Raw genomic sequence first — 12,607 nt, 5'->3', positions numbered from 1 at the left:
GGATGAAAGAAAGCGACTGAATTTTCAAGTGACTGTAGCCTGTAGCTCTGGCAATGGACAGGCGTCATCGCTGTGTCCAATCGCATCTATTGTGCAACTTGATTCTCTGAATTGCATGAACTATTGTAGCTGTGTCTTATAATAAGAGCTGCATTGATTAATGATACCATGACGATAGTACCCAATAGATTAAAAAGCAGGCTATAGCTCTCCTGCTGGGTGCTTGGCTGTTTAATTAGTAAACCAAAGAGGAAATCAAACTGAGAGCAAAATCAATAGTAGGGAAAAACGTAGGGTGGTGCACTGAGAGTGTATAGCTTACATCATAAGCCCACAACAAGCATTGTATGTCACAAGAGAAATTAAACAATAAGAACTCAGTGCATTCAAAGGCAAAACAGTTGAGTGTCGGATGACCGGTGTTTGCATCATACTCCTACTCAGATGATAAATTTAGTTCTCAGTTAAGATCAAAATTGCAATACCTGAAGAGATGGAAGCCAGGCGAAACGCATCAGGGTGCCGGTTGGGGGCCACGGGTTCATATGGAGATGAGTCCTCCATGTCTCCACCTGAAACCGTGAGAAAAACGATTCCCTATCACTTAAGTCAACCGAATCATTAGGAAACATGCATTACACAGAAAAGCATCATAGGTTCACTTACATAATAGAGGTAAATGGAATGTTTTTTCCTTTGAATTTTCCCACAGACTCATAAGACTTGAGTTTTTCCTTTGATGTGTCAACTGAATGCCTGTTTTGGATTTAAATGTAATTTTCTACTTAAATGAGTTCTTTTCTCAGTATTGGCTGACCAACAACTGCCTCCAATGAGCGGTTTGGTTTGGGTTTTTTTTTCTTATGGAAAACAGTATGTTCATCATGATCAAATTATTTCGTTTTGGAGAGAGCATTTGTTCCTGCAGTGGGTTGATTTGGGGGAGTAGCTGAAGGACTAAATCGCAAGCACTGCATCTTCCCTGCTAACAATGTGTTGCCGGAGCTGTTAGTAAAAAAAAAAAAAAAAATTAAAAAAAATCAAATTAGCACTCAACTGACTGAGTCTCTCCCATGTGCCTGCTTCTCTGTAGGCCCTAATCCCACATTTAAAATTCATAGCCATTCGGTGTGATTGAGACAAACCCTCTAGTGTGTAATAGCTTTGCATTCTGATCCTAACAGAAACACAGTGCGGGTGTTGTGAGGAAGGCTTGGAGGCCCGCTGCTACAAATGAGAAAATCTGAAACCTGTTGGTACAAGACTGCGCTTCCAGGACAACCAATCAGTACAAGAGATCAATAGACAGAGTACGTTTAGTTTATCAACATGCTGCTCGGATGTTTTTGAAAAAGACGACGCAAGCTGATAAGATGTTGTCTTCTAACTGTGGCGATAACAGGTAAACCTGCTGTAGAAGGAGGTGTATAGGTGTGTGTGTGTGTGTGTGTGTGTGTGTGTGTGTGTGTGTGTGTGTGTGTGTGTGTGTGTGTGTGTGCGCGCCATTATGTACATTATTGTAGTAGATCAGAAATAAAAGGCAAAATAATATCAGCTATGTAACGATACTCAGTGGAAAAGAAACTAAACGTTCAAGTTGAATTTATTCATCAAAATTAATCAAAAGCACACAAAATAAGCCACAGAGTAAAGAAAAACAACCTATGACTTGTGTACAGTCTTAGTGTCACTGCTTTACGTGCAGTTCAACATTACCCTTTTCATCAATACTGACAATCATAACAAATTGGAGCAGCTCGGTTGGCCATTTTCTGAGGACATATAGCTATTGACATCTGGCTCAGTTCAAAGTTGTTGGTTTGAGAGAGAAAAAAAGGATCCACGGAGAGAGACACAAAGGAGAGAACAGAAAAGATATACAAAGACAGACAAAATCACAGAGGGAGAAAGAAACAACACAAAGAGAAGCAGAGCGATTGTTTAGAGACCAAATTACCTAAATCATCCAAGTTTATGTATATACAGTATATAGGTGTCTTTTGTCTTTTCTGTTCATGTTTTTATTTCAAGCTGCCTGTGCATTACGATCATCTGTGTTCATGCTGATCTTTACATTTCTATCAAGAGAAAGGGACTTGAGAGGCTCCAGGACTCGAGATCTGTTATTATGTCTAATTACACTTCATAAACTATAATGCTCTGAAGCTTTTTAAGAACTACCACTTGCACGGCAAAAATCCACCTTAACCCTCCTCTTGTGTCTTTTTTCAGCAGCACTCACCTCTGTTGTGTGTTTCAAATAAGTGGAAAAATTTGTACTTCATCCAGTGCATCGAGAACAGTTTGTACTCTACGGAGTATCGTGGAATAAAAGATGCCCTTTCTTTTGCCAAAAGCTAACCATCTTGTTATAAGGTTGCTTACCATTTCGTTCAGGCAGCGTCTTACAGCGCTGGGAAGCTTCGCTGCACAATCAGATGGGAATCGAACAATGTTAATTCACATTAAATTTCATAAGAAGAGCTGTGCTGCCGTGTACTATGGTGATCCTATAAAACAATAATATCAAACCACAACAGTAGCTGTAGTTAATGAATTCTAAAAGCTTATTTACATGGATGTTACAAGCCGTGCTGAATCATAAAATTGCAAATCACACACACCCCGAGGATGTGAAAAAAAGACTCACAGCAGGAGGCTTTGTTGTACTTTAAAAAAAAAAAACTGCTCTTTGACAGTCACCCTGGACCCAATTATGCATTCATCAAGTAATAGAAAATTCTTCCCAGCTGTTTAGTGATAAGATGTTTTTAGCCGCAGGGCAACAACTTATCGCTGTAATTAAGCCTCCGTTTGACTTCATTTGCTCTGACAGGATGGAGCATGACCGGCACAGCTCAGACAGACAGTCAGGTCTTTCCCTGGTATAGCATGAGAAGAATATTGCTCTTAAATGGATTCACAGTTTTCTCCTTTGCCATGAGGGGTTTTATAAAGCCGTTAGGCACCATCACTCATCCTTTTCATATGCATTATCAATGAAGTTAAACTCCTGGGGTGATGGAAACTGTCCTATAGATTTTTCAGTGACATTCTTGGCAAACAGTTTATGGTCAGAAGCAAAATCAATTTTAATAATTGTCATTCACCCAGTGTCTTTAAAGGTGCCTTATACTGATTGTCCTCCGGTTTAATATTTATCTTATCTTGTTGCCTATTTTTGCTGCAGGCAATGCAGAAAAACATCCACACCTGCTACATATAACGTCCCATTCATATGACAGAAATATACAACAAAATTGCTTCTGTTCTTATATTAATTACCAAGAAAGCTTAGTTCAGCCCAAGCAGCCTGGAGCACTGCTGGAGGTCTTTTACAAAGCCCTGCTGGCTGTGGCACAAAACTGAGCTGGTAACAAAAGGTGACCGAGGCTTTGCTGTTTAGTCTCCCAGAGTTTACAAATGAGTTGTCAGTGGAGTTGACGCTCGCCAGGCCAATCTGTTTTTAAATCATGCCTTAAAGGACACTTGCCTTAAAGAACTGTATCAGAGGAAACGCTGGAATATGGGAATTCACATTTTTATTACATTAGGATAAAATGCGTTAATCTTTCCTCTCAACTTCCTCCCATTACGTGCTCATTTCAACAACGAAAAAGATAAAGCTACGTGATACCACAAATGCAGCTCTCTCAAATTGGGCTTGAACAGAACACAAGTTGAGGCATAAATTCAGTTAACGGCTCAGCTTTTGAAGTGATATTGACATTTTAAACTCAATTTCAAAGCATACAAATAGAATATTGGATTAGCTCAGAATAATATTTCAAGTCACAATTCCAATCCAGCGTGGCGTCGGTGGGCAAACATAGCTGAGAAAATGAGTGCTGAAATTCTTCAGCCTTCCCTTTGGCTATGTGGATGTAATATTAATATGAAACGTCACATACTCACTTACCTAAATCAGTTCTGTTCTAGGTATCGGGTGCCAAATGTCGAATAGTGATAGGTAAAAACACTGATTGCTCATTCCTTCTCTCTGCTCAGTTTGGACGCAACACAAGTGAAGAGAAAATCCCACAATTTTTGGATGCTTCCAACAGCTTAAATAGTCAATATGAAGCCGCTTAAATATTTACTGCAAACATGATTAGTGCAGCCATATAGATAAACTGGTAACTAAGGGACGGCTGTGTAAAATGTGTCGGACTCCTATTTATGCTTTGAATTCCTCCATATGGAAGTCAGAATAAAATCTAAGCAGCTATTTCACGATGCAGAGTTAAAGAGAGTGACAGGCAGCAAGAGAAAGAGCTCACCGACCCCAGTAGTTGACTTCTATGATGCACATTCATTCAGCATCGCTGTGCATCTTTCTGCCAGGAGTGAGTCTTAATGCCCACATCACGACGGTATTCAGTGAGCAGAATGGCCTGTCACTCACTCTGGCCTCTGATCGAGAGCCTGAGAACTCACTCTGCTATAAAAGGCTAATCTAAACCCCACTACTGGGCCCTCATTTGAGCCGCACTGTCACACTCCATACCAGCCTCACAGTGAATGGGAGTCATCTCAGGCATTTCACCTTACAGTATAGAAAATCATTAGACAGATTTACGAGGACAAACACCGCCTGTTTTGTCATCATATTTCACAGATCCTTTTCACATTTTGGGATGAAAGATGAAAGGGGAGAAGGAGGGATGAAAAGGACAAGAGAGGGAGTGGAAAGTTCTGAAAGACTTTATTGATCTCATCCAGAAGCTATCGACAGGTTCTTTCCTCTGATGATGAAGTAGCCACCTAGAGAGTCCGTTTGGTCTCCAGCGCAGAGGGGGAGAGAGCAGAGCGGACATACTCAGCATGCAGGAGCCTGCTCCCTCTATCCCCTGACATGCGGGGCAGGCTGGAAAAATGTTCTGCTTATGACAGTGGATGGCTAAGGTAATGGCCGGTGACTGCCACCATTGCTCATAGTAATGATGGTTTCACCCAGGAATACTGTGTACCTTGTCCACCTCCCCTCCTCCTCCGTGGTTCCTCCCCATGACTCTCTTTCTTCCTCTCTCTCTTTCACTCTTTGGTTTTCTCTGCCTCTCTCTTAAATTTCTTCTCCCCCCCTCCCATCATTTATCTACCGTCCTGTCCTCGCCTCCCGTCTTCCCTCTCGCTCTCTCCATTACTCCTCTCCCCTCGTCTGTGTCTATCATGATGTGCACAGCATTCTCACACTGTCCGGTTTCATGTAACTTCCACCTACATTATGGGCATGCTTGTGGTATTAGAATGATACAGCGACATATTCAGCAGATGACCTTTGCAACGCTGACATTCATAAAAATGGAGAAAATAAATCATTTCACAAAACTGCCTGGTGCTCTAGTCATTTCTTGTGAAGACACAGGCTCCTCCACAATGAAGGAGCTGGAACAAACTGGTGTGGAGCACTGATGGAGCTCTCCTTTCTCTTTCTGCGCTGGAAGTTAGCTCAGCTAATTAAACTGCTCTGAAAGGTCCTCACAAAAGTTCTTCGATTCCAACTTTGAGACCAAGGATGTGATTTCACAGCTGAGGCTATAAAATAATGTATGTCTTAGGTGTGGAACTTATCGTTTAAATTAGCAATTCTACAGCAAACCTGCAAGGCTTTATTCACATGAGGCCCAAAGCACAATTGAAAGAGAACCACAGCCACCTATACAATATCCCAGCATGTAGCAGCCAATATTTCTTTCTTAGTAATTACTTCTTTTTATAGATTCAAACTGCTGTATAGACCCCATTGCCTAACACCGACACAGGCCAACTCAGAGCAGAAACCACCCATTATCCATCAAGGACGGCTACATTGACGCATTGAATTCATTTGCCATTTTCCATTAGAAACCACAATTAACAGGTTACTGTTAGCGCTGTTCCTGATACTTCAAAGATTGGCATTATAGTACCCTTTATCTGGGATTTTTAAGCCAAACAGGGCAGTGCAGTAGCCTAAAGGTAGGCAATAGTAATCAAAGAGGCAATCTGAACCAACATTGTAGCTATTGTAGCTACAGGACTTTGATATTCAAACGCGTTCACATGGGTAAGGAAGGTGCTTTTAGATTTATAGTGTTGCAGAACTGTAGCTGAGACCCCCTGCTGAAATGTGCCAACGTGCGCTTTCTGCTGATACTTCAAGAGGACACAACAAGCAACACTTGATGACAGTAATGAATCACGCTGTTGTCACTCTGTGGAGGCACTACTGGAAGTGTTTTCTCTGCAGTGTTTCAACACACACATTGTCAACTTTGAAACACATTTCCCTTGTTTGTTATGACCAACGCAATTTACAGTTGCATCTAATGGACACGGTGCACACAGCAGCTCGAGGGCCTTACAGGGAGTCTGGTTTGACTCAGTGAAAGATTAACTTTTTACTTTTGCTTTCAAGTGCATCTGGCATTTTCAGTTATCAGACTGACGGTGCAGTGAACTCTCACAGGAAAAAGAGGAGAGAGAAGTGCATGTCGCACACTTTAACACAGAGCTTTAAAGCATCAGCGCTGTTTCATGACTCTAAAACTCACATGACTCCATACTGGGAGCAGAAATCTGTCAGTACACTTACTGATGATACACCATGTGAGGGCACATTGTCCTGGGAAGAAGTGCTGCTGATGGTTCGCTGCTGGTGGCAATTATCTGCAAATAATTAATTCAAGCAGACATCCGATATTCCCTTTGGTGGGAAAAAATTAACTAAAGTGCAAAAAGAGCAACCGGTTGAGTTGTTTTGTTATTTTTTCTGTCTTTTATCTGGTCTATGTAGATCATTATTATTACAACAACTCATCCCAAACCTAAATATGCTGTTTTACAATACAGAATCCTGCTTTAACTTAGAGTGCTAATAGAACCATTTTGTAGCTGAGTTCCTTAGGTGGAAGGGAGAAAAGATGAAGTGGTAAAGTAATGAATTTGAAGAAGCAAACCCTTCCAAGGTTGTTTTGAACCTCCGAATGACTGATATTCTTTACATGTTAGTACAGCCACTGGAACGATTTACATGGTGAATTTACATAATACCACATGATAGTGTCCTTCAACTGGAAAAGTCCATTTGATCTAGGAAATAAAAATCATCGAGATAAAGGATGCGGTAATCCTCTCTGATACTGACATCTCTGATTCAAGTACCGACCCCCCAGACTTGCTCAGTGCTTGATGTTCTGGAAGTGCTCTTTTCTTGATTTACACATGAAAAACGTGTGGCTTCACTATAACAGTCTCAATTCCAACCAAATTAAAGAAGTGAATTTGAATTAAACTTTTTCACCTTTTCGAAAGAATATTATAAAGAAACGATCATACAATTATTTGATGAAGATAGTCAAAGGAGTTTAGAGTAAACCTTGATGTGCTCTGGTTAAAACCACTGACAACAACTATTTTTCCTATTTAGTATTTCTACACTGTAGGCCTACATTCTCAAAGATGTGTTTTTAATTGAACCATTTGCAACATTCACTTGGTTTGCAATCAGGAATATCGGTGTACACACTCACTAAGTTAGTTGGTTAAGCTTGCCTGAGGCAGCTGAGGATCTGTGAGCTGTTTGTACAGGACTGGTATGGGAGCAGGCTGGTGTATTAATCCCAGTCCATTCATGGTCAACTCTTGCTTCTCCTTCACAGGCACAATGGTTAAGCCCTCAAGCTTGCAGGCCAACTTCCTGCCCCTGGTCAACATGGGTCAAAAGAAATAAGAAACATCTCAAGTTCCAGCTGTGGTGAGATTTCTTAATAGCCTTCTACATTCTCAACACTATACTGGCCTTGGTGTATTGATAGAATATCTGAATATGTTTGTCCTTAAGCCATCAACTTTACAGCTCTTCATACAGAAAATATCACACTGGTAGAAACTATATAGGCCTTTTACTAGCTCCTTCTTTGTCTGCATGTTAGTCATCCATCACCTTTCATTTCTTCCAGCTCCACCGCTTTCAGTCCCGTGTGTCTCTTCATATGTTTTTCCCTCACACACTTGTGCACCTTTCAACTCTCCATATTAACATGAGTACAATAAAACTTAAAAGCCACATTACACAATATATAAACTAAAAACTACATCAAAATCTTCCCGTTATACCCACAAACGATTTTTAAAGTGGTTTAGCACCATTTCAAGAGGGTCTGCTGGGATTCAGCCTTTCGTGTTTGTTTCCAGAGATGGATGTTGTACATAAATTGTTTCCAGTTAACAAAAGCCTGCTTGACTGCACAATAGATCGTGATTAGATTAAAGCTGCACTGTAAGAGCTTTTCGTTCGTGTTAAAGCAGGTTTTATCTCCATGGGCCAAAGCGGGACACTGCTGAGGAGCATTCATCGGAAAGAAACACATGGTCTGTGAAGGGCACATTGCAGGCGCAAGAGGTCTCTATCCTTGACAGCCAGACAACTTACATTCAAACACAAACACTTTGACTGATGCTGCTATTTGTTAGGGAAGAAGAGGGTATGAATGAGGCACAGAGGGAGAACAGAAAGATCATTACATAGGAGAAAGAGTTAGAAAAAAGAGAGAAAGTCAGGAGGGGAGACAGAAGGCCTGGGGAGCATCCATGTCATTACATTTCCCTTGAACTCATGTCAGGGACCCTCTGCTGCCATCAGTCTGATGAAGTGTAGCTGGTGCTATGAGCAGTCAGCCTGCCGAATCACTGCACGGATCACCACACAAAAGCCCTGAATGCTCCAAGCCCAGAGACTTTGCAACATTTCCACCATTACCCCACGTGTCAAAACGGCTGAGTACATTATGTCCTCCATGTTTACATGGACACTTGACTTCAGTCACAGAGACTCTGACCACATGTGCAAGTGTTACAGAATGTCACTCCTGCATTAGGGTCCCCCTTTAGGCTGATCAGATTGGGAAATTCGATGTGCTTTTTCCCATATGGATGAAACAAGAGTCAGTGAGGCTTCTTTATGCCTTTTAAATGTATTAAATGTAAAACCAGATGGTTGCAATGTTACAACAAGAGTGAGATTTTATGTCCTACTTAAGTGGACACAGAAGGGCCTGTGCGCTATACAAATGTAACGTAATTACATGGTAAAATGGAACACTTTAGGTGAAAAACAATAGGTCTACCATATCAGTTCTACCTAATGTAATCCCATTATGGCTCCATTATATTTGAGAGGGGGTGAGGAAAGTAGGAAAGCATATATTTTTCATCAGGGGCTTCTGGGTATCACTGTAAGAGGACATCAGGGAATAAGGCATCATCAGTGGGTGTGGTGTACATCCCTCTTGTCTTTGCTTGGAAAACACTGAAAACACTGGTACTCGAGATCAGAAGATTCATCTAAAAGAAATGTTATAATGCTGAAGAATGTGCTAAGTCATACACATTAATACCACTAAAAGCATGTTGCACAGCTACAGTCACAGAATACTTGTTTCAGCAATGAACATGCAGCTTGGTGTGGGTGTGCCCTGTTCAATAGCAAATATATTGATATATTTACTTATTAAAAGTTGTGGTGCTGCTGTGATATATATTTCAATATATATTAGTTGGTCAATACTTTTATTTAGTTAAACTATTTACTGAATGCTATTTTGTGCTCTCTATAATCTTGCGTATTTATGAGAGATTTTCAAATAAAACCCACTTGGTTTTCTGCCTCTCCCTGCACTGTATATTCTTTGTTAATACCTACTTGACCATGAAGCTTAAAGATTCCTGCAAGGTGTACTGAGTTATAACATCACTGAACATCATGCAAGTTGGATTCACACCTACTGAGGGAAAATACAAAGAAACAAATGACTCTGAGGACCTAGACTGTTCATAATAAGCTGACTGGCCAAAACCTGAAAAAAGAAAGTGCTGATTTCACATGAATACGTATGTAGTGTTGCAAAGAACCTGCATGACTTAACGACCTATGAACATAATACTGAATGTTATATTGCAACACAGTAAACAATGATGCATTGCAATCAGAATTTTCTGAGCCCATGAAACCATCTGCCTCCTACCTTCAGTGAGTCCCATGTGGATGGTCCAGTAGTTCTGCAGACACTGCAGCTCCTTCTTCATGCCCCTCTTGCAGCGGCAGTCATACAGCGGGCTCACCAGCAGCACTTCCAAGGCTGCCTGGCACTCCCTGTTGTTATCCAGCATGGCTTCCTTCTCCTTGCCCACAAGGCACTGGCGCATCACCCGGTACCGAGAGCTGCAGTAAGGGTTCTGGTTGCACATGTCACTCGCCTGGATGCAATCCACCCATTCTGGCTGGGCTCCAGGTCCAGATGCGGTGCTTGGAGATCCTGGAGCACCGCTGGCCAAGGACACAGACAGAGCTGAGGGGCCATCCCAGGAACTCGCTGCCTTGTCTAGGTGGGGACAAGCAGAAAGATGTGGGGGTGACAAGAGAATGTGGGCTCTGAGCATTGCAAATTTCTGTGTGATTTTGTGCTTGTATATGTGTGCAATTATTCATGGCTGGCATAAAGCAGCTTTCACGTTTGTTTTGTTCCTGCAACAAGTAATACGTGAGACCCAAACAGGTTTGATTGCCTTTTACATGCCCATACACGCCAAAGCATCTTTTGGCATGACAGCCACCTATAATCTTCCTTATCCACACAAGCTTTTGACACTTCGAGGTGAGATCTTGTCATGTCTCATTTACTTCCTATCTAATAATTTAACCCCCTTACCTGCAATGCTTTTAGTGGGTCTAAAAACACCAAAAAACAAACGAGCCTGCACCTTCTTATTAAAGCCAACCAAATGAAGGACTCAGCCACTGAAGAATATCTAATTATCTTGTGTCAAGCGAGCGTCTAATCAAGAACTACTCTTAATTTGCATCTAGGTAAGCAGAAAATGAGCTTACATTGAGCAAACAGTGATGCATGGAGCAGAGACTTAGGTGCTGTCATTTGACAGGAGTCGAGATATAACGCACCTTCGCACACAAACCTAAGTACAGAGAGTTCTGGTGAAATGACAAGAGAGACCCCTTGTGGTGATGTTGAGCACTGAGCGCAGCAGGGACGAGATGGTTCTACATCAGTCTGAGAGCAACGGGTAAGAAAAGAGTTACATGAAGTTAAGTGTAATATTATTGTATCAGTCAGATGGTTCCAATGGGAGTATTGGCGTTTTATGGAAGATACCGGCAATAAAAATCATTAGTGATGATGATGATAGACGTGATGCTGATGGTGATGATGTTTTTTTCTTTCTTTTTTTTCATATTCAACCAACCAAATCCAAGCGTAGTACAGAAAAAAAACAACCCTCAGGGATTTCTCTTACTGACTGAAATCTGTATTGTGCTGCTACAATAATGACCTCTTTATTTCCTCCCTGGAAGCTGCGGGGGTTTCACTGGATCCAATAGAAGCGATTGACTTCGCAAAGACCAAGTTCGATTTGTAGCTATGGGTGAAAATTAAATATAATCAAACCATCCAACCATCCGGCTAGAAGCTGAATGCTCATCAGAATTTTACTGCACATAATAACAAACAAGAGAGACAGAGAGAAAAAGGCGTAATAACCTTGTGCCCTCAGAACAACTCTTGCGTGAGAAAAGTGGCCACATACCAGAAAATTCTCCCTGACAATTACCACTGATGTGATCATTTTTCTGTGACCCGCAAAATCCACAATTTGCACACAATTGCAGACCTGCGTGTTATTTTATTTTATCCTCCTGCATGTGCCACTTCTTACCTAGGAGCAGAAGAGAGATGCAAATGCACATCCACACAGTGACAGACTTCATGTTGGACTCGGCGGGCAGGAAAGATGAGTTGGGGTCCAATTGCACTAATATTTCCACCTTTTTTGGGGAAGGTTAATTCCTCTCTCTGGATCCTTGACCCAGGGTAACTGTGAAAAAAAAATCAATATCCTCATTCAACTCCAAAATAAACACATTCGATTACAAAAAAAAAAATCCTCCCAACAAGATGATAATCCACAATATTTTGGGGGGAATAATACACTAAGCACGACGCAGAAAAATCCTCTGATACTGGAAAAATAATGAAAATCATATACCAATCAATCAGTCAGTCAATCCATGAAAGCAGTTTCTCAGGGTCCGTCTGCGCTGCGTTCATACCGACAAACTACTGAGACTTGATCTCTCCGCATTCTAAAGGGCTCAGACCGGCCGCTCCAAAATGCCCCTTTGGAGATAATTTGTCCCTGGAAACAGTCCTTAAACTGGCGCAAAACGATCTGTCAGCTCTTCCAATATCTCTAACGAGGTAGAAGAACTCATCTGAAAGTGCTACAGAGCGCTGACTGGATTTTTTTTCCTCCCCACCACTGTGCTCCCCTTCAAATAAAAAAAAGAGAAAAGCTGCGCGCTCCTCTGGAGGGGAGTGAACGCTCCTTTCTCACTGACTGCATGCGTGTCGAGGCATCGCGGCACTTTTATAAAGAAGGAGTCCTCTGCCGGCCAGCAGAGGGCGCCCTGGGCGGTGGGTGTTCTCATTGGAAAGCGCGGCACACGGTCAACACTGTGGTCCAACAATAAATATCACCACACAGAAAAATCACCGCGATATTCTTGTAATTTTCCTGCTGGGAGAAGATGCACCTGTGGTCCTCAGCATGT

At 41.7% G+C, this 12,607-nt stretch overlaps 1 protein-coding gene across 1 annotated transcript in view; it reads right to left on the bottom strand.

The window, feature by feature from the left end:
- The window catches only part of LOC111570773 (GDNF family receptor alpha-2-like), a 47,209-nt gene extending 34,804 nt beyond the window's left edge, over positions 1-12,405 (bottom strand). The window contains exons 1-4 of the mRNA XM_055011678.1: positions 12,043-12,405; positions 11,717-11,871; positions 10,005-10,365; positions 486-572 (exon numbers count right to left, since the gene is read on the bottom strand). Coding sequence (XP_054867653.1) covers positions 486-572; positions 10,005-10,365; positions 11,717-11,764 — 496 coding nt within the window. The 5' untranslated portion in view covers positions 11,765-11,871; positions 12,043-12,405. The remainder of the gene's footprint in view (positions 1-485; positions 573-10,004; positions 10,366-11,716; positions 11,872-12,042) is intronic.
- Positions 12,406-12,607: the final 202 nt, after the last annotated feature.

This window comes from Amphiprion ocellaris, chromosome 6 (genome assembly GCF_022539595.1).
Source record: "Amphiprion ocellaris isolate individual 3 ecotype Okinawa chromosome 6, ASM2253959v1, whole genome shotgun sequence".
NCBI classification, from domain to species: Eukaryota; Metazoa; Chordata; class Actinopteri; family Pomacentridae; genus Amphiprion; species Amphiprion ocellaris.
Note: the sequence above shows the minus strand (reverse complement) of the source record. Positions and strands in the feature narration are given on the sequence as shown.